Source organism: Dromiciops gliroides, chromosome X, assembly GCF_019393635.1.
Source record: "Dromiciops gliroides isolate mDroGli1 chromosome X, mDroGli1.pri, whole genome shotgun sequence".
NCBI lineage: Eukaryota > Metazoa > Chordata > Mammalia > Microbiotheria > Microbiotheriidae > Dromiciops > Dromiciops gliroides.
In genome coordinates, this window is record NC_057867.1 from 47,343,380 (window position 1) to 47,364,182 (window position 20,803).

Sequence of the window (20,803 nt, forward strand, 5' to 3'; positions counted from 1 at the left end):
AGGCTATTAATTTAATTGTTTTAACTCACTGTTCTTCGACTCTTTAACTGCCTTGAATCCCATTTTCCACTGAATACTGCACAGGTCCCACCTGCCAAATTTGCTGCATATGGGCCATATCACAGACATTACTATTCTTCACTTGCCTATAATTTCTAAGTATAGCCATCCAACTGAAATGCCAAGGCCCACTTTTAGCTCATCTCTCATTTCCACACGTGCCCATGTACAGTCAAAAACTGAGGATTATAATGAAGGCCACTTAAACAAAGGCACAAAGAATTGTTCACCAGAGAGAAACATTTCAACAGGTTAATTACTCAAATGGGACTTGAGTTATCTAGTACAACAAATAATTCCCCAAATAAGACAAGGAACCGACCTCAAGTAATACAGATGTCTATTTTATTAAAAAAAAAAGTTACAAACAGGTGGACTGTAAGGTTGTTTTTTTGTTTGTTTTTGTTTTTGGTTTTTTTTTTTACAAAATGACGAGAATGAAGTCTATTGGAAAAACTTTATTTTACAAATCTTTATAGATCATTGTTCAAATTTTGCACTTGGTATTCCAGATTTCACTGTTCACTGATAAAGCTACAGTACATGAGATACACAATGCTAGGTTCTGTTGGTTTCAGAGCCCCCCCTGCAATGATCTGAACATCTGGCAAAGACAATACCTATATTGCATTTAATAGCAGTTTCTTAACCTAATAAGCAACTTTACATGCAATCTATTGAGGAAGCCTAAAATCACTTTTGGTCCCTTTGATTTTTTAAAACTGTGCTGGAGAAACCATTTTTTACTTCCTATTTCCCCTATTCCTGTCATCCTAAGGTAATTCAAGTCAAATTTGCTGCTGAGGTCAATGATGATGAATACTGTGTTATGTATGTGTGTGTGCGTGTGTACAAACACACACATACATACACACACACACACACACACACACACATACACACACACACCCCTGTATAAAATGCTGCTTTTTTTTGAGAAAGAGAGTAAGGAGGAAGAGAGGGATAAAGAACAACTGGAAAGACAGGAGAAATTGGGTGAGAGAGGAAGGGGAAGGAAGAAGGATCGAGGATGGAGGAGAGGGAGAAAGAAAGGAAAAGTAAGGAGAGAGGGAAGGGGAAGGGGAAGAGGAGGGAGAAGTAGGGAAAGGGAAGGGGAGAGAAAAGAGAGGGAAGGAAAGGGGGAGGAAAGAGAGAAAAGTATCCAAAGGAAAGAACCCACAATTTTCAGAAAACTAAAATCTTCATGAATTATTTGAATCTCCTATTATTTAGTATAGCTAATAAAGATTAACCACCAGCACCTAACCTACTTTGAATACAGGGTTTGGTTTTAAGTGTGGTATTAAAGTGCAAACCGAAATGATCAGGTTTCAAGCAGTTTATAAATAGGGAAAAGTATTCCAATCATCCCTAGCCCTCCATTCTCACCATAAAATTACATATCTAAGAGCAGGAGGTTTAACTTTAGAGAATTTCATGGGGAACCAAAGTTCGCCACCATGGAGAATCAAACAGTTCAGTCAGAATTTTTGTTCCAGAAAAACTGGTCACAAAGACCACTGATGGCATCGTAGTAGGCCCTGATGATAACTTGCTGATGTACTTGAATATCGCACACAATGAAATACTCAATTGCCCCACCTCCCATAACCATCATTGCATATACTAGAGCTTTCTTGGCCACCGGTCTTTAGCTATTACAAGTCAAAAGAGTCCTTTTGGTTTTCTTTTCATTAGAAGCATGTTCAAATGACTAAAGCTGGGCCCCTAAGATCTACAACTTTGGTGCAGTAGGTGAGCTGCAGTTCATCACTTCTGCAAAACATACGCACACACACACCCCCAAACACACACAGGCACACACAAAACTAAAACTGAAGACAAAGCAAAATATTGGAAAACTTACAAAACTTTAAACCACTGCTAGAAAAAGCTCGCTTGTACACATGTTAAAACGGAAGAAAAAGCATCATTTATTCTTTATACATTTTTTTTTCTGTTTTAATACCTGTGTTACTGTTAAAATGTTCAAGTATTCAGACAAAATGTGTTGATCAGGTAAACAACAGGGAAGTCAATGGCTGTTCAGAGCGCATTTGCAATTCAGAGCACTAGAAAAAAAATGGGTGCTTTCCCCCCCTTACCTTACACTGATTTTTGTCTCTGTTGCTAACCTGTTTACTGGGAAATAACAAAAAAAAGCAATTGTGACAGTGCAAGAAAATGTTAACAAATATTGCTTTAAAACACTGTTCAGAAAGACAAATATTAACTATAAAATGTAAAATCATTTTATTTGCATTCACTTTACATGTGCAGAAACTGACTAGATGTAAATGACTAACCTGCCAGGCAAAGCTGAAATATCTGAGTGCAGGTATACGAAATTAATTTACCTAGAATACAATATCCCTTTTCAAAGGCATTGTTAAAAGTAGGTCATAACTAAATTTAGAACTTCACAGAAAGGAAAATGCTTCAGCTGCAACTGAATGTTGCAAATGACATAAAAAAAATCACAAAAAACCCCCTTCAAACTAAATATTAAAGTCAATTTCAAATCGCAATTTCCACTTTCTGAACATGTCAATTACAGGACCCCATCACGGAGTACATCAGATGAGAAAAGGGATATTACATCCATACAAGTAATATGGGATCTTTAGTTTCTTACAACACTGTCACACGTAAACATAAAGTCTCAAAATATCGACCAACCATTTCAGGAAACATATTTTCGCAAATAGATTGAAGCACTGGAGCGAGGTAATATACAGAAGTAACCACTTGTTTAAGGCTCAATTTATTCTCCATTAAAACTTTTAAAAGGCATTGAGTAGGTAATACTGAGTTTAAGTATTTAATAAATACAAGTTCAGAAATTGATTAAAGAAATCAATTAAAATATTAAAAATGAACCCTTGCATATTAACCATTAATAAGAACTTAGAAAGCTACAAAAGGACTGATTGATAAAGAATCTATTTTAACTTATGGTAAACGTGCTAAGCATTCTTGGTTAAGGTCTATGGATCTTGAAGGCTGTGGACCTTATGCACTTAATTAGGTGTATGGCAACATGCTGTTATCGAGACAGGTTTACCAAGGCTCAGTTCTGCAACCCAGGCTGTCAAGTTGTCCAAAGCAGCATCTGTGCAAATTCCCTCTGAGTTTTATCTGCAATAAAGACAAAAAGATTAATGCAAATAGAGGAAATGTGCAAACATACATGTTTTCAACATTGAGCCTCTTTCATTGGACATTATTTTTTCTCTTTCCAAGATATTGCATGTAGCAGTGAGGGCTATGTGGATATAAGAGGGACAGAAGGAGGATCTTAAGCTAGCACACCTCATTATGTTCACTACTCACAAAGAAGAAAAAGTCATTTTAAAAAGAAGTGTAAACAAGATAATGGCACTGGAAAACAATTCTGCCCTCAGTATTATACTAAAACATGATAACAGGATGTATTTCACATTGTATATCTTGAAAAGTCCTAAGTTTAAACATCCCTGCTAACAGCAGATCCCAATGGATCCCAATGTATTTTATTGGGTGCCTTCATGTTTTAGGATGAAAATTATTAGCACTAGATGCATTCTTATCGGGGTTTTTTGTTTTGTTTTGAAGGCATGATGCTTTTGAAATTGAGTGTTCTGGAGAATTTGCAAGCTAAGAAATTACATTTTCAGTTCTAGAACACATAATCCCATTCAACAAGAAAACATTGTGCATCCATTTTGTAACCAGAGCCCATCTAAGGCCAATTGCAAAATAAAGGCTTCACTCACTGCCTTACCAGGATCTTATCATTTAAATAGCACGAAAAGGGGAGGGCCAGACAGCAAGACTAATAGATAATCACACACTGGGAGAGCTGGAAGGAACTTGAGAGGACACAGAGTGAAACTCTTCTGAGGCCCAAAGGGGAAAAGTGACTAATCTGTGGTGCTATGGCTAGTGGGAGAATGATGTGTAGAACCAAAGGGCAGAAAATGAGAGAACTTGAAGTTCTAGGGTGAAAAGTACCTCCAGAGAATGAACTAAACAATACTCAACAGTAAAGAATCATGTACTATGCTAAAGTACTAAAGAGTGCCCTCTCCAAGACAGATGCTCTCGACTGCATTTTTCACAATGGTCCAAAGTATTCTAATATCTTTTTAATTTACCACTGGAAAAGAATTCAACATTTTTTAGCCCAAATCACTAAATGTGACCTTTTTATAAAGCTTTCATGAAAATAGCAAAAAGACAAAGTTTTCTAAATTGTACACAAGGGGAAAACAGGTTTAGCTTTTAGTGAAAACACTGTTACTGCTAATTGCAAGGTTTTAATAAAAGCAGTACAAAACCTGAAATCTTAGGTATAACAATGCAGGGGGGCAAAGTGTTATAATGAATTAGGCGGGTTTTTTGACGTCAATCAGCCTAAAAGTTGTACTTTGTGAACAGAGAATATCCACCCCACTATCATCAGCAGGTTCACGAAATATGACACTGGCTCTAATCCTCTCTGTACCATTAGGCATATGTGTGACCTTGGAAACAAGTCCCAACTCTGCGTTTCAATTTGCCCATCTGTAAAAGGTCAGTGTGTTAATTAGATTAGACGAGAGGTTCTTAGTCGTTTTCTAAAAGATATATGGATTACTGTATTTCAGTATAAGCGATTTCTTTTGTAACCATACATATTTTATGCATTTAAAGTTGTTATTCTGAAAAGGGGCAAAATATAGACTTCACCAGACTGTCAGAGGGGCAGAGAACACACAGAAAGGGTTAAGAACCCCCATATTAAATGATCTCTTAATTCCTTCCCAAACCTAAAATTCCATGATTTTATTTTAGCTTTATCTGCAATACAGATAAAGTTCACTAATAAAAAATGGGGGGGGGGGAGCTAGGTGGTGCAGTGGATAAAGCACAGGCCCTGGATTCAGGAGGAGCTGAGTTCAAATCCAACCTCAGACACTTGACACTTACTAGCTGTGTGACCCTGGGCAAGTCACTTAACCCTCATTGCCCTGCTCCCCCTCCCCCCCAAAAAGAGAGAGAAATGTGTTGCTTCACTTCTTTATTAAACCTAGCCCATCCTGTGGACACTCACAGAATCACAGAACTTGAGAAATAGAAGGGACCACTACACAACTGCTTAGTCAGCTACAGTTATCTATCAATGCCAAACAGTCCACAGAAAAATATGTACATTAATAAGGATAGAAAAAAAGGGGGAAGGAATATAAAGGTTAAGTAGAAAACTATCAGGACTATGGCAAGGATTACTATTTGAATGAGCACCATTTTCCATGATTCATTAATGCCAGCTCTGGGCAACACTATTCTAGAATGGCTAATAACAAACCTGTGAGCTGAAGTTTAATGCCCATCAAGGTCATATTTACTGCATACCAATATGTAATAACGTAATGCTAAGAAAGCCAAGACCACACTATGTTTGCAGGAAAGTTCACTCTTGAACAAAGGTAGAACTTTATTCAATGGGTATACTGCAACCGAGTTGCCTCTAACATGAATTTCAAAAGGGAAAATTTAATTTTTCAATCACCCCCATTATAAAACTTGGGAGATCTGTTCCCATAGGAAAAATTCCCAATGGAACGAGTTTCCAACTTTTGGTGATAAAGAGCCTAAGATGGCAGCTGGACTTTTGGTAAGTGGAGAATTATAGTTCCCACTTGGTAATTAATTCCCTTTCCCATATCTCAAGTACCCCAAGTCAGTCAACAAGCATTTATTACTTACTACATGCCAGGCACAATGCTAAGCCCATGGGATACAAAGAGGCAAAAACAAACAAAAAGCCAAACAAAGCCCCCAAACTGACTTGTTTTTCTAAGCTCTGGGATCCCCCAGACTCCAACCTCACAGCTGCTGGAGTTTCCTCCCCTCTGCCTCTGCCTGGGTATTTATAACATGGCTGGATATCACACTTTTCCAGCTGCTACCCCCACTGCACACACAAAGCACAAATGAAAACCACCTTCGTTTTAGGACTGGCCGTCTCGTAACGTTTCAAGGAGTCACAATCTCCGCCATGTAGGTGCTACTGCCTCCTCCACCGTTACCGTTAGAAAACCCTCTCCACATCTTGAGTCAACAGTTGAATGAGTGGCCAAGGCAAATCAAATAAAGAAATTACCTGGCAGATTTAGCTGCTCTGGTCCTCTATGGACAGACAGTCTGACGCCAGGCTGGTCACTTAAGCCTTTTCAGCTTGGTAGGACCTGCCAGGCCTTCCACACCACTAGCAAAGTTTTAGAGAACTCAGTGTCATACCATGCAATGGTGTCATACCACTGGAGGAGGACTTCCAGAAGGCAAAAGGAATGCTTTCAGGAAAATGTTCACTTTCCTACTTTCGAGGTCCAAACGTATGGAAGTCCACATGCTGATTTTGCTTATAACAAAGGATATCTGGTAGCAACTCTACAAGGACTGGACTACAGAAAGCATATTTTTTGAGGTATTTCAATAACCACTATACCCATTAGAGTCCCAAACAGTACAATTATATTCTCCCCCCTTCCCTGCCCCAATATGAATCTGCATTCTTATGCCAATCAATATAATTATAGATCAAGTCTAATGAGGGTCATTCCTTTGATAAAATAACATCTACCCACTGGTCAAGAGGATTATCATCATGTGACAGGAAGTGATAAAGTAGAGGAGATAGAGACCTTGGGGCCAGGGAGACCTGGGTTCACATTCTGAGACTCTATCTTTGTGACCCAGGGCAACTCACTTCATCTCTCTTGACCTCAGTTTCCTCATCTGGATGAGGGGGTGGAATTCAGTGGCGTCTAAGGTCTCCTCAAGCTCTAAAATCCATGATCTTGTAAGCTTGGTCAAGGTTCCCTTCTCCGTAAAATGAATAAAACTCAGCGGGCTCAAAGGTCCCTTTCAGCTCTAGATGTGTGACCTCAGGGTCTGGACTTCTTCATCTGTCCAATAAGAAGGTTGGGTATAATAAATACCCTCTCGTGTCCCTTCTAGCCCTAAATCTACCGAGCTCTGATTACTGATGGCCCTGCCACATCTCGACCAATAAGCACATGTAGGAGTCAGTCAAGTCATCTTATTCTCTTTTCCCCTAAAATGATACCCTATTACACTGGGACATTGGGCTCTGCAGGCCATGTTATTGAAGCCCAAACTCTGTCAAGTCCTACTGTATGGCACAAGGATGAAACATTCATGTTGTCAGAGGACTCATATGGCTAAATGTGGAGCATCTTCATCTACCTCCCGTCTACTCTGCATGTATCTGCCTAGTTATCTGTAGGTAGTCTCTCCCCTAAGAATATGAACACCTTGAGATCAGGGGTCATGTTTTTGCCTTTGGGCTTAGCAAAGCACCTTGGCACACAGGGGGTGCCTAATAAATGCTTATTGACTAACAGCTCCTCGCTATGAGCCTGGCTACCAAGTGGTAATCTTCTTTCTTTTTTTGATTACAGCAGCTCATAAAGAGTGACTAGGGCAGGGAGGGGTCAGGATCTGCACAGTTTAGGAAAGTACCCATTCTGATGAAACTGTAGATCCCTACACAAAGTCTTATATCCCACCTTCTTCTCATTTACTTTGTAAAATAAGCCACTACCTATACTTGAATATTACACAAGTAACCATTTAATGCTAAAAATACAGTATTTGTAAAACCATCAGCCTACGGAGCACTCATTCTATACTCAAGCAGCCAAAACCCTCGATCAATGAGTACTTGGGACATACAAGGGAAAGCCTTGAAGATCTGACTCAAAAGTCACCTGTCAGGAGACACCAGGAAAAAATTAAAGAAAAGAAAAAGTTCAGCAATCACTCTGAAAGACATTTTCCATGTTAATTATGGTCACTGGGAAGCAAGAGGATGGAGGGGGGTGAGAAGAGACAGGAACCTCTGGTTTGACCAAATTTGGATCTCTGCCTAAGCCTCAGGAGATGGTTTTCTAGAGCTGCTGGAACTGAAAAATGCATGCCCCCGAAGCTAACCTCATGATGAGACTCTCCAAATTTAGCAAGGCGGGTCCTCAGATGACAGACATGGAGTCTGCTGCTAGGCTGTCCACATAACCAACCACAAATATCTCTTTGGAATTTCCAAAATCATCATGTCTCCCCAAAGCTAAAAACTTCTTCTAATTCAAGCCTACTACGTGCAAGGCAATGTCACTGGGGATTACTTTACATTTTGTGTATTCTCTAGGCCCAAATCCCCCCCAAAAGTCCTATTCGTTCCCTCTAAGACAAACGGCTAGAATACAAGTCACTTAATTACCCACACCACTAAAGATAATAAATACACCAATGAGGCTGTTGGGTTTTTTTTAAGCTGACTTATTTACTACTCCATACACCCCAAATATTCTCATCAGACCATATGGTCCCAGCAAGAATCTGCAGGGTAGAAAATCTTCCAGTTAAATCTGGAAGCCGAGATCAATCTTCATGTCAGCCCTAAAACAGTACTGGCATTATGGCCTCTTCAACATACAGAAAGTATTCACACAGGCTACTTGGCAAGTCAGTAATGAATTTTAATTCTTGACAGTAATAAATCCTGGAGCAAAAGTTTACACAAAGCAAAAAAGACCAACAGAGTCTCTTGTGTCAAATTTGAATTTCACAGAATAAGAAAGGTAAATGTTATTGCTGCACACCATGACAGCAAAATTTCCATTACACTAACATTCTCATTCATTTTCAAAGTATCCCAGAAGTCCTGGCGGCATAGGTATAGAGCAAGTCTTAAAGAAACTCTCAGTTTCCATTCAGTCCACATCTGGAATCACGCTGCAAAGACACCACTTGCTGTGTCCAAGACATAACATAAGTCGTCCTTGTCCTCAACTCTCAAGTTTCCATCATGCCACCAAAGCACATCTTTATTTCACACACCTCCACCCCAAAGCTTAAATATTTAGCTTTGCTAACAAAAACCTTACTACAGAGGTAGTAACAGGATAGTGTGCAAAGCATATATTGGCCACCGCCAGAACCCCTGGGCTCTGGGCCCAGTTCTGTCCTAACTAGCTGTCTGCATCACAGTACAAGGGGCAAGAATGCCAACTCCAGAATCAAAGGTCCTGGGTTCAAATCCTTTCTGTTGCTTACTACCTGCATGACCTCGGGCAAGTTATTTCACTTTCCTGAGCCTGTTTCTTGATCTTTAAAATGGGGGCGGGGGCGCCAGTATTAGACTATATAGCCTCTGAGGTCTTCAGACCTTGAACAACTCATTTAACACCTCTGGGTGTCCTCACCTGTAGAATGAAGGGACTGAATGAACTGTCTGTAAGAGTGCCTTCTAAGTCTTAAAATTTGGGGATTCTGTGCAAACACGAATTTAGGTCGACTAAAAGACTAAATTTCGTTACACGGCTTCGATTTAGAGATCTCAAGTCACATCATCCATCAACAGACCCAATTACAACACAAAGATCGGTTCTTCTTAGTTGTGTAGCCAATCAGGGAGTCGGCCTCTACTCAGTCAGTCAGTTCTAAATGATCTGTTCTGTACTGTAGCGTTCTAAGCCTGGGAATGAACAAAGGATGTTGGAGTGGACTTTGGATTGTAGGAGGATGGATTTCCCCCAATAGTAGACAAGATCTTCCTAGATGTGGGAATCCTAGCGAGAAGTAATTCCATCAGGAGAACTTTTGCTGTAATAGAGTTCAAGAACACTGCAGGGGACAGTTTTTGTTTATTTTGCCCTAAGCTAGTAGGGAGGTAATAGAGTAAAACTGAAGAGTTCAAGTACATCGCATCCTATAACAAGGCCCAAAGGAAGCAATTCAGAGTCAGAAGACATGGGTTCAAATTCAAGTGCTACCACTTACTAATTGTGTGACCTTGGACAAGTTATTTCATCTCTTTAGGGCTCTCAGTTCCTACAGCTGTAAAATTAAGGGGGGGGGATTGGACCACACCAGGGCTTCTTGAACTTTTCCCACTCTTTTTTGGTTTGGTTTGGTTTTTTGGTGGGGAAATGAGGGTTAAGTGACTTGCCCAGGGTTACACAGCTAGTAAGTGTCAAACGTCGGAGGCTAGATTTGAATTCGGGTCCTCCTAAATCCAGGGCCAATGCTTTATCTACTGCGCCACCTGAACTTTTTCCACTTGTGACCACTTTTCACCTGAGAAATTTTTACAACCCCAGATATACAGGTATATAAGATAGGCATACATAAGTTTTTACTGCTGCCAAATTTTTCATGACCACCATACTGAGTTATGTGACCCCATATGGGTTTGGGACCCACAGTTTAAGAAGCTAGGGACTAGATGACCATGAAGGTCCCTTCTGTCTCTAAAGCTGTGATTATAAATCAGAAACAGATAGGGTAAGAGACAAGCTATCACAACGGATGTATATATCCAGGAGCCTCCCCACTAAATGAAAGCACTACATTCAATAAACACTAGTTAAGTTGTGGGGGGGGACTAGAGAAGGAGTCATGAAATATTTCTATTCTTTCCCCTCCAAGCCAGGTTCCTCTAGAGACCTTTAAAAGTATATAATTGTCACTTCAACTTCCTCCACTCTAGCCATGGGCCTCTTAACTTTTATTCACAGTGCACAATGAGATGGCAGGTATGTGTTTTTAATGAGCACCCTCCCCCCCTTTAAGTTTCCAGACTATCTGCAAATTAAGGGCTGGGGAGTGAGAACAAGATATTTAACCAAAAGAGATCTTCTGTCAACAGAATCCCAGCTTGGCTCAGTAACAGCTGATGTAACTAATAATAAACTTGGCTATTAAAATGTCAGCATTACCAGTGCAAAATGCAACTTACGTCTGACTAATCCCCCCCCCTCCGACCCCCACAACACCCATTTACAAATCTCCAGAATAACGTGTCTAATTAAAAGCTGGAAAAAAATAGAAACAATTCTGTTTCTAGGTTTTATTAGCTACTGAAAATAACTTTAGAATGCCAGTAAGTTCCATTATATTTAGAAAGAGTATGCTAGATTAGGATGAAAAAATAGAGAATTACTCTATCGACCACTGCACCAGGCAACAGGCTTTGGTATTATCATCACTGATGTCTGCTTGCCCTACATGGTCTTGGATGAGGGGTTTGCTTCCTCTCTTAGGAAAAAGCCACAGTGACAAGGAACAGACCTGAGAGGTAGCATAAAAAGTCTCCCATTCCATCAGCTTGATTTCTGGTGTTTGGGATTCCCACCAATTTATCCCAGCTGGAACAGGTCAATCCTGCCCCACCCCGGCCACTCTGTTAAAATTTCTTACACTGCTTTATTTAATGCTAAACTAGTCTACAAAAAGGAATCTTTTAAAATCTGGTACCTGTCCAATAATCCTAGGGGCCAAAAAAAAAATCAAGACAAGTAATTTAAAGAGCAATGAGACAGATCAATGTAGGTAGCAGGCTGCAGCATATTAGCAAAAATGACGTGTGTGTGAGAAATAGAGAAAGGTGTGGAGGACATGTGTGGTCTCACCTTGGAAAATGGAGTGAAGACAGAGATGTGGCAAGACAGAGAGACAACAGAGAGGTGCCTAGTGTAGTACTTGCCAGCAGATCTTGAAAGAATCAGAAGAAGAATCACATGAATTTGGGAGAAAGTGTGGATAGAATTGACCCAGGATCAGAAGAATTGTAACCCTTATTAATGGGTGGGGGGAAAATCATAATGCCCATATTGAACAAGTCAGGGATTCTCCAAACTAAGAAGAATGGAAGTTCTTCATTTAGAAGGTCAAATTGTGATTTTTCAAGGCTTTGTTGGCTATGTTGTCCCCCTTTGAGGAATGGCTACAGAATACCTGACTAGGATATTCTTCTGGCACAGAAGGGGGTGGAGGGACAAGGAATCCAACGCATGACTTCCACTATAGTCTTATCAACACATCTCTAGCTCACATAATTATAACCAAACATGTATCCTCCTCAACAAACAATAGTATGTCAGCACAGCCAACTGTCAATTATTCACACTGATGGAAGACATAATGTGGTTAAACAAAAGCTTAGACAATACAAATATATTAAAAAACAAAACCCAAGATCTGTCGGTAGTGAGAGGCTGTGACACTGACCCCTTGCTACAGGGTCAATGGCGGGGATTTCTGAAGCTGGAGTCCATGGATCCCCAAGGGGCTCCTCTGGTAAGTTTTCAGAGGGTTCCATGAAATTGGATGGGGGGTAAAAAAGAAAAAAATCACACCTTGATTTTCAATAACCTTAACTGAAATGTAGCATTTCCTTCGATTTGTGAATGTAGGCTACAAAGCATCATTCTTCGTGGGCCATAGGTTTCGCCAGACTGCTAAAGAGTGCCCAGGACACAAAAATGCTTCAGAACCCCTGCTCTATGGGATGCTCGGCTGCCTCAGACAGGATATGCAGGCATTGCTGAATTTGGCTCTAAGTCTACATATATGCTCAGAAAAGCAAACACTGGCCTGCCCAATAAGTCTGCCAGCCCAGGAAAGTGGTGGCAGAGTCAACAGTTCTAGGAGCCACGTATATAGTTCCCCAAAGCAGACAAAAAGCTGTTGAGTGTCTTAGAAAAACATTCTCTTGGGCAAAAGAGAGATGAAGCCAATTCAAAAGGCGGGAAGAAATAAAAAAGGGTGAGTTATCAGAAGCAGTCCTCAGAACATTAATGAAATTTTCATCTCAATTAGGAGGGGAACCTATCAATTACAAGGGGATGATACTATGCTTGGCAGATTTCTCCCAATCAGGGCTATCTAGCTAAACTCAATGAGCCCTTCCCTTAAACCTATTGAAGGTTTTCTATCACTTCCGTATAACAAAGTTTGACCTTTCTTCTTCTGCCATGGATTATTTGACACTTCCAAGTCCCCTAAATGATGCTGTATGTCTCAAAATACATCAGTTACACAGTAGATAAAAGTAGGAACAAACATAGCTATCATCTCATGCCCATAGATGGCTTGAGTTTCCTTGACCGTGTATATCAGTTGACTCTATCCCAGGCCCGAAAATGAATGAGGCACAAAGTGCTTTGGTTTGGAGGCCCCTGTGCTCATAGGCTCTGCCTTCAGTACTTCCAAAAGCTCACTTTACTCAGGAATTTATTTCAAGACCCACTTCTTCCTTTGGGCATTCACATGTGACAAAATCATGGACCAAATAGGCAATCATTACTAATAAAGTAAGCCATCTGGGGCAATGCTCACATTTACTGCTATCTACATATATTTCTATGTTTTATGCAGCCTTGCATATGGTCCATGCCCAACTTTTTCACCATCTAGAGAATAACAATGAAGAGACATACTTATTCCCAGAAAAGGCAATAAAGGGTTGTACCAAAAAGAATACTGGATCTGAAATGAGGGGACCCAGGTTCCAATCCCACCTGTGTGACCAGCCATGGGCAAAAGTGCCTCCCCTCCCCCAGGCTTCCATTTCTCCTTCTGTAAACCAAGAGAGTTGGATTAGATGCCCCCCTAGGTCCTTTCCAACTCTAAAGCTACAATCTGCCAACTCACATATTAGACAAAGCACAAGACAAAGTTCGTAAGACCTGAGTTCCAGGTCAAGATTTGTCACTGATGAGCTGAGTGGTCTTTGCTAAATAAGCCCCATGGGGCCTTAGGCTATCTGTGACCACAGTACGATGTGAAGAACTCTTAGATCACACGAATATTTATTGAAAGAAAAATAACCTCCGGAACAATTTTTAATATGAACCTTGGAAATGATTCACTTATTAAACTTACCCAAGCCTTTGAAAACTATGCTGGAGGTGTCAAATTTCCCACCTTTTCCTAAGGGACAGTGCACCTTTAATGGGGTAAGGCAGACTGGTGAAATGTTTGCACGTAGGAGTCGCCAAATCATTTTTTGTATTCCTTTACAAAGCTGATAAATCTTTATATGATGTGATGGGAAAAAACTTGATTTAGTGGAAGTGGCCCTGGTTCTAAATCTTTGTCTACCTGACTTTGTTGGACATGTCATTTCCTCTCTTTACAGGCCTCAGTTTTCTCCTCTGTTAAATAATGAGGTTGCATTAGATGGCTTCTAAGGTCCTTTTTTTTTTTCCAGCCCTAACTCTATCGTCTTATGATAAAAAGCAGCTAAAGAGAAACCCGGATACTTAAGTCATTTGCTACAGTTAGTTCAGGGTCAGATGGAGCCCATGATACGAAGGGAAAGGTGTGCTCGCTCAACTATGCCCCCAGAGCCTGTCTAAACTAAAGCTGGCAAGGACGTGGCAACCCCCTGCCTCTGCACGTGCCTGTTGTGCTGTCCTTTTGAGTTAGACACAGACCCGATGTTAACCAACGAGACACAGCTTTTGGTCCCAGATTTAAAAATGAATAGAAAATAAATGGGTTTTCATGACTGGTTATGTGGAAAAACCTGGACTTATGAGAGTACCTCATAAACGGCTACTTGGCTACAACAGTGATCTGTACAGAGGCCTGTGGCTTCAAGACTGACTTGTGGCCAGACGGTCCTAGGAGGGGGGGAGGGGAACGTGGGGGTGGGCCCACATGTGAAGCTTGTCCTCTGATTACAAGCACAGCCACTATCTGACACAGGCTGCAATCTGTAATATGGCTCTGGAGGCTTGGGGGTCACTGCTCCAAAGTGATCAATAACAGGGCTCTTCTCAGCTGCTTGCTAGCTTGTGGGGCTTAACACCCCTGTTCTCCATCATCTACACTTTAACGTCCAAGTGAGAACATGTGTCTAGCTGCCGCCAGCCTAGCCCCGGTGCCAATTCGGTGGCTGGGACCTGCAGGAGTCCAGAGAAAACATTCGGGGTGACTGAAACACAAAAGAGAGGGCTGGAAAAGCCTTGCTTGGATGTGCTATCTATTCAATTCACTTTTGAGAGCTCGCTTTCAAAAAGGACTCAGAGCTGTTTGCTTTGTAACTCCAAAGGATTTCTAAATTATTTACTTTGCTGTTTACTAAGTCCTGAACTGAGACATCTTCAGTGCCTGGGAAGGTTCCGGCTGCTGCCAAATAATTAATTGTCTGGCTGGACTACAACGGGATCCATATACTCATTTATACTGACGGGCATATTCCTATTTGAAGATGAGGTACTTGGTGGTACCCAATCATTATTATTATAAAAGATTAGATTGCTTATTCTTCAAGTAGGAGATACAAATGAATTTGATTACATAAGTACCCTATTAAATCATAAACACTTATGCTATAATTGAAATGTATTTAGTTATCATCTTTCTCCAGAGCGCAGGATATTAAAATCTGAAAAATATACACATCCCTTCTTCTGGAATTATATTAAAAAAAGGTTGGCTTGTGCAAGTTCAGCTAAGTCAAGGAAAAAATAGACTCTATTTCAACTCACATGGCATATTTTACCCATCATTTTTACCAATCACCCCATGTTATTGTGAAATGGTTCGTCTGAGGTACTACCTGAGGGGTACAGGGAGGACAGGACGGCCAAGTGGAAGCACGGATTTTTTAAAAATTGTGTTTCTTGAAAAATAAAAGATGTTCCGAGGTAGGGGCCATGGATGAGGTCAAGGACTTCATTAGCATAAGGAATTCCCAGCAGAGGAAACTCCTCTTCTCTGCAAACCTCTACTGGACTCTCTAGTTGGCTTGGCTAGATGTGGTCAAGGAATACCATACTTACGTGGGTCAAACGCGTGAGTGTTAACTAACCTGCTCTGTATGGCCATGAATGAGGTTAGCTTCTTCACTGGATGATGCAAGTTGTGCAACACTGATCTTGTTTTTCAGGCAGAGATGCATAGTTCATTTGCCTGACGATTTCTGCAAACAGTTCATCCACCATTGTTTTACTTTTAGCTGAAGTCTCCATGAACGGGCAGCCCCACTCCTGAGCCAAAGCTCTGCCTTCTGCAGTCAGAACCTCCCTTTCTGATTCCAGATCCACTTTATTCCCCACTAGGATGAGTGGGACTTTTTCATATCTCTTCACCCTGACAATCTGGTCCCTCATCGGCTTGATATCCTATTTAAATAATCAAAGTCGTTAGTCACCTTGCCACAGAAAGCAGCATTCACTACACCAAATCTTGCATGGTCGAACCCCATGTGATTGTGAAATGGCTGGTTTGAGGTACTACTGAGTGAATGTCAGTCACCAGGGAAGTTATGAAGTCAAGTACAAAACCAGGGCCATAAGAAAAAGCTTGAAAACATTTTGTTCTAAATAGGAACACTCGGGAGCAACGCCTCAATTTCAGAACCTTATAATCACTCTTTCCCAGACTGCACTGATTAAAAACAAGTTCTCCAGACATTTATGTGTACAGGGAGAAGCTGCCTATCTCCCCTCAATCTGTCTGCTGCCATCATTCCTTGCAACACCTGTTATCCCAGTTCAGGCTTGTAGGCCCCATACGCTCCACTCCTAAACATTTAGTCAGAGTGCCTGGGAGAAGAAAATGTTTAAAGTAGAAATGAGAACACTTTTACTTTGGCCTTCTACATACACCAGACCCAAATTAACACACCTAAATATGTTCCGTTTTTAAAAGCCTACTGCATGCATTCCTTTATCCCAGGAAAAGCAAACATCTGAAAATATCTTAGAAAAGTCCCCCAAAGCCATCCTTTTGGGGAGGGGAGGAGTGTGGTTAAGGCAAGCCTTAATCTGAACATTCCAAAGGTCTTGACTGTCCATAATTCAAAAAGTTGTAACTTAAAAAGAAAATTTCCCTTGACTGGGAATCAGGCTAAAAATGGAGTCAATATCAAAGAATATCAAGAATTTAAAAGTCTGAGCAGGAAAATGTGTAGATGATTTTTTATAACACTATCAACTGAATTACTTTTCTCTCCCGTGGCGAGCCTTTTTTACCCACGCCAAGGAGAATGCTAGCTATAGGAAGAATATAGATTTGTCCTTTACACAGTAGATGCAATAAATCTATTAAAATGATGGGGCGATTCTCTACCATTTTTTCATTCAAACATTTATTAAGCCCCTGCTAAGTACAAGGTATGGTCTCCTGCCTCTAGTAGGCTGAAATGCAAATGGATATGATGGAAATAATAGCAACAATAATAACAAAAACAATTCCCCACCTCAAGAAACTCAGCTAATGACTATATCTTGAAGGTTCCCCTCTCCAAAGTACATTTAAATGGAACCTTTGGTACCCTTTGAAAAGAATTCATCTGATACTAGAGTTTTGATTACAACAGGTCTGATTCAATTACTTACTGAATAAGCATTGGTCTTTCACCAATACTTAATTTCTCTAAGACAAAGTAAATTACGTTTATAAAGCTGCGACTATTGGAAAAGTTCAACCAGACATTACAGTACTAATAAAAAAAGAAATAAGCAAACTCCTCTGGGATAAAGCACTTAATGCCCCTTGAATAAACAGCATTAACTCAATACTTTAAATGCAGGGGGAAAAAAAAAAACAATTCCATCTCCTCTGTCCCTGCAGGTCAATACCACTATTCTGCATTCTCAAACAATAGTTACATCTCTGTAGATCTTCTAAAATAATAGTAAGCCCTGGTCAGTCCCACCAGTAGGGATGTGAGGGCTTGGCCTACACCCAGCCCAGTATCCCAACTACAGTCAAGGCAAGAAATCTGCATTTATGTCCACTATTTTCCAAATCTATTTAATTCCCACCACTTAAGTACATTTGTTATCAAAAGCAGTTTAGGTTTTAGCATCCTTTTGACTGGTTAGTAATTTTCTCTGCTAGGCTACTCCACTTTCATTCACACCCTCCCACCACCATGAGTTTTACTACACTACAGACTTGTGCAATTTCTGGGTAAGAATTCAAGCAAGAAAAAGGCCTGGAGCCTGGGTAGAGGCTACCACTAATCCAGGGGTTAGATCTCTTCTTGATCGGGGATTTGAGACTTAAGTGGTCTCAGAGAATGGAAAATTCAAAGGTCTGCTTGCACAATTAGTAATGGGTTCAAAAATTGTTACCAACCCCCCCCCAAATTACTTATTAAATCTCAGGTTTGCCAAGCCCCCAAATACCTACTTAATAAACACGTGTTAAAATTACAAGGATTTCATCAGGTACTGTTTCCCTCCAATCTTCCGTGCAATATCGTGCCCAAAGTAGCCTACTTCTTATTTCCAATTGCTTTTCCAGAAACTATGCAAAACTTGTCTGGGCAACTTTTTTACTTTTACAGTATATAAAAAGGCAATTTAGGGAGCAGCTCTCTAGGCAAGCAGGAATCTCAAGAGCTTCAAAAATAAAATGCAGGCAACAAAATAGTGTTATGATCAATACACTCCACTTAAATCCAACTCAAGAGCACCTTGGGCTAGTGGATAGAAGGCTAGCTTTGGAGTTAGGAGACATGGAGGAGATCCAACTCCAGACACTTACTGGCTGTGTGACCCTGGGCAAGTCATCTCACCTCTATGATCTTCCGTTTCCTTCTCTGTAAAATCAAGATAATCAACACCTGCTCTACCCACCTCACCAGGCAAGTCCTGGAGAAAGCCCTGAGAAAACCTCTGAGCCCTAAGGAAATGTGGGCCATTGTTGTCATCATTATTACCTGGAAAGACTGCTGGTTAACCAGGCTATAAACTAGGATGAAACCTTGGCCGTTTTTGATGTAGAGATCTCTCATGGAAGCAAACTGCTCAGTCCCTGCGGTGTCCAGGATTTCCAGTACAGAGGGAGAAGAGTCCACTTCGATCTCCTTGCGGTAAAAATCCTCAATGGTGGGGTCATATTTCTCAATGAAGGTGCCCGTGACAAACTGCACAGTCAGGGCAGACTTACCCACCCCTCCGCTCCCTAACACCACCACCTTGTATTCCCTCATCAGTCTTCCCTTCAGCAGCTCCCTCTCAGCAGCATAAAAAGGGGCTCCACCAGCTATGGAGGCCGTGGGGGCGGTGGGCGGAAATCTGCCAACTCAAGTTGGGGTTTGAGAGGCAGAGGGCCTAGCCTAGCAGGGGAAGATGAGGAAGTTCAAGACAGGCGGCGGCAGCCCAGCAGGGGGAAAGAGAGCGAGAGGCAGGGCAGGAGCAGGCAGACTGAGCAAGGAGGAGGAGGAGCAGGAGGGGTGGGGGTGGGTGCGGCTGGCTGCCTGCCGGGGGGGCTGGAAATGCCCTTCCTAGGAGCGGCGGTTAGACGGGACGGGACGGGACGGGACGGGACGCACGGGAGAGGGGGGGGAGGGGGAGGAGAAGGAGGAGGAGGAGGGGGAGGGAGGAGGAGCCCAGTGGTCCCCACTCCCGAAAGCGAGGGCTGCGGGGTGGGGGCGGGGAGCTGGAGAGGCAGCAGGGGGGCTCACTCAGCTGCTGCTGGGGGGGGGCATGGGCATGGTCACGGTCACTGCTGCCGCCTCCACACAAAGGGGCCCGAGCCCGGGTCGGCTTCCTGCCGCCGCCGCGGGATTGCCGCCGGCCGGGCGCCCGGCCTTCCTTTCCCGCCGCCCCCTCCGAGGCCGGCGAGGCTGGAGGGACGGGGCTGGCTGCTGGCTCGCTGGCTGGCTCCTCCCGTCCGGCCCCGGCCTGCGAGGGGGGAGAAGGACCCGGGTTAGGCCGCCTCCCCCTCCCCCTCTCCCCGGGGCCCTGCCCGCGCCCGCCCCCGCTCCCCCCAGGGCCTGCCGGGGGTGGGGGGGGGGGGAGTAGAAAAGGGCCGCAGCCACTTACCCTAGGGTCCGCGCTCCTCGTCCGCCCCGTCTACGTCGCCGCCGCCGCCGCCGCCGCCTAGGGTCCGGTCAGGTCTGGCAGAGGGGCAGGGTGAAAAAGAGTGAGAGAGGAAGGCAGGGAAGGAGGGAGAGGAGGGGCGGGCAGGGGGAGGGGGTGGGGAGGGGGCCGACCGGCGGCGGCAGAGACGGCCCCGGCCCCAGCCCCGGGCGGCGCGGTGCGGCGGCTCTAGCGCTCAGTCGCTCGGGCCGAGCCCACCTGCCTCAGCTCCGTCGTGGCTCCGCCGGCCCTGCCCTAGCCCGGCCAGTCCTCCCCCACGCCCGGAAGGGTTTCCCTGACACACAGACAGAGGGGTCCCAGTTCCCCTGATGCTCCGGGATCACTTCCGGGAGGGGAAGTTCCGCCTCCTTCGGCGGGGCGGGTCGACGGGAAGTCAGGGCGACGCCCTGTTGGGCGGGGTCTGTCTGACTTTGGGGTCACGGTCATGGCCCCGGCCAGGCGGTAGATGCCGGGGCCGGGGCTGCCGCGGCCTTGCCGTCCAGCGCCGGTTAAAGGGCTGTTGTCCCGGACCCGCTGAGCCACCCCCCTCCCCCAAGACAGCTAATGGAAAGAGAACCGTTAGCTGGAGCCTTCCCAAAGAGCTGCCCTCCTCACCTCTCACCTGGATGGCGGCCTCCTGACTGCTCTTCCCGGCCTCAGATCTCAGATCGGGCCTTACAGGTCCTAGGGCCTCTAGTTCGAAACTAAAGCCCAGTGGCCATAAGTCACTTGCCTAGGGTCACAAAGTTAGTAAGCAACAGAGGTGAATTTGAACCCAGGTCATCTGATCATAGATGAAGGGCAGTAAGGAGACTGTCTTTGGTATAAACTGCCCTCTGTCCTTGGATTGTCTTTCCTCCACCTTTTAAACTCACTGCCATCTGTTAAAGGACCTCTCCAGTACCACCTCCTCCATGAGGCCTTTCTTGCCCCCCCTTAGAGGCATATACTCTTTTCTCTATTATTCTGTGTGTATAATAATAAATAGTGAATAATGATGATGATTATAATAATAATGAGAAGCAGCATGTGTAGTGTAGGAGTTCCCAAACTTTTTCCATCTCCATACTCCTTGTCTTTCTGTGAAC

General features: G+C 43.1%; 1 protein-coding gene and 1 long non-coding RNA gene across 2 annotated transcripts in view; both read right to left on the minus strand.

The window, feature by feature from the left end:
- Positions 1 to 397: 397 nt before the first annotated feature.
- Positions 398 to 19,728, minus strand: RAP2C (RAP2C, member of RAS oncogene family). The gene is made up of 4 exons (XM_043974307.1): positions 19,680 to 19,728; positions 18,572 to 19,538; positions 15,710 to 16,022; positions 398 to 3,198 (listed from the first exon to the last, which is right to left on the minus strand). Exons 2-3 carry the CDS (start codon positions 18,842 to 18,844, stop codon positions 15,744 to 15,746), a joined length of 552 nt encoding a protein of 183 aa, XP_043830242.1. The 5' UTR covers positions 18,845 to 19,538; positions 19,680 to 19,728; the 3' UTR covers positions 398 to 3,198; positions 15,710 to 15,743.
- Positions 19,728 to 20,803, minus strand: part of LOC122733696 — a 55,228-nt gene continuing 54,152 nt past the window's right edge. Inside the window, exon 7 of the long non-coding RNA XR_006353944.1 lies at positions 19,728 to 20,448. This is a non-coding gene — a long non-coding RNA (uncharacterized LOC122733696). The remainder of the gene's footprint in view (positions 20,449 to 20,803) is intronic.

Coding starts and splice junctions, on each gene's coding strand:
- RAP2C (XM_043974307.1), bottom strand. CDS start 18,844: ATGAGGGAATACAAGGTGGTGGTGTTAGGGAGCGGAGGGGTGGGTAAG. Junction 16,023..18,571: donor TTAACCAGCAGTCTTTCCAG/GTAATAATGATG, acceptor TTATTTAAATAG/GATATCAAGCCGATGAGGGA.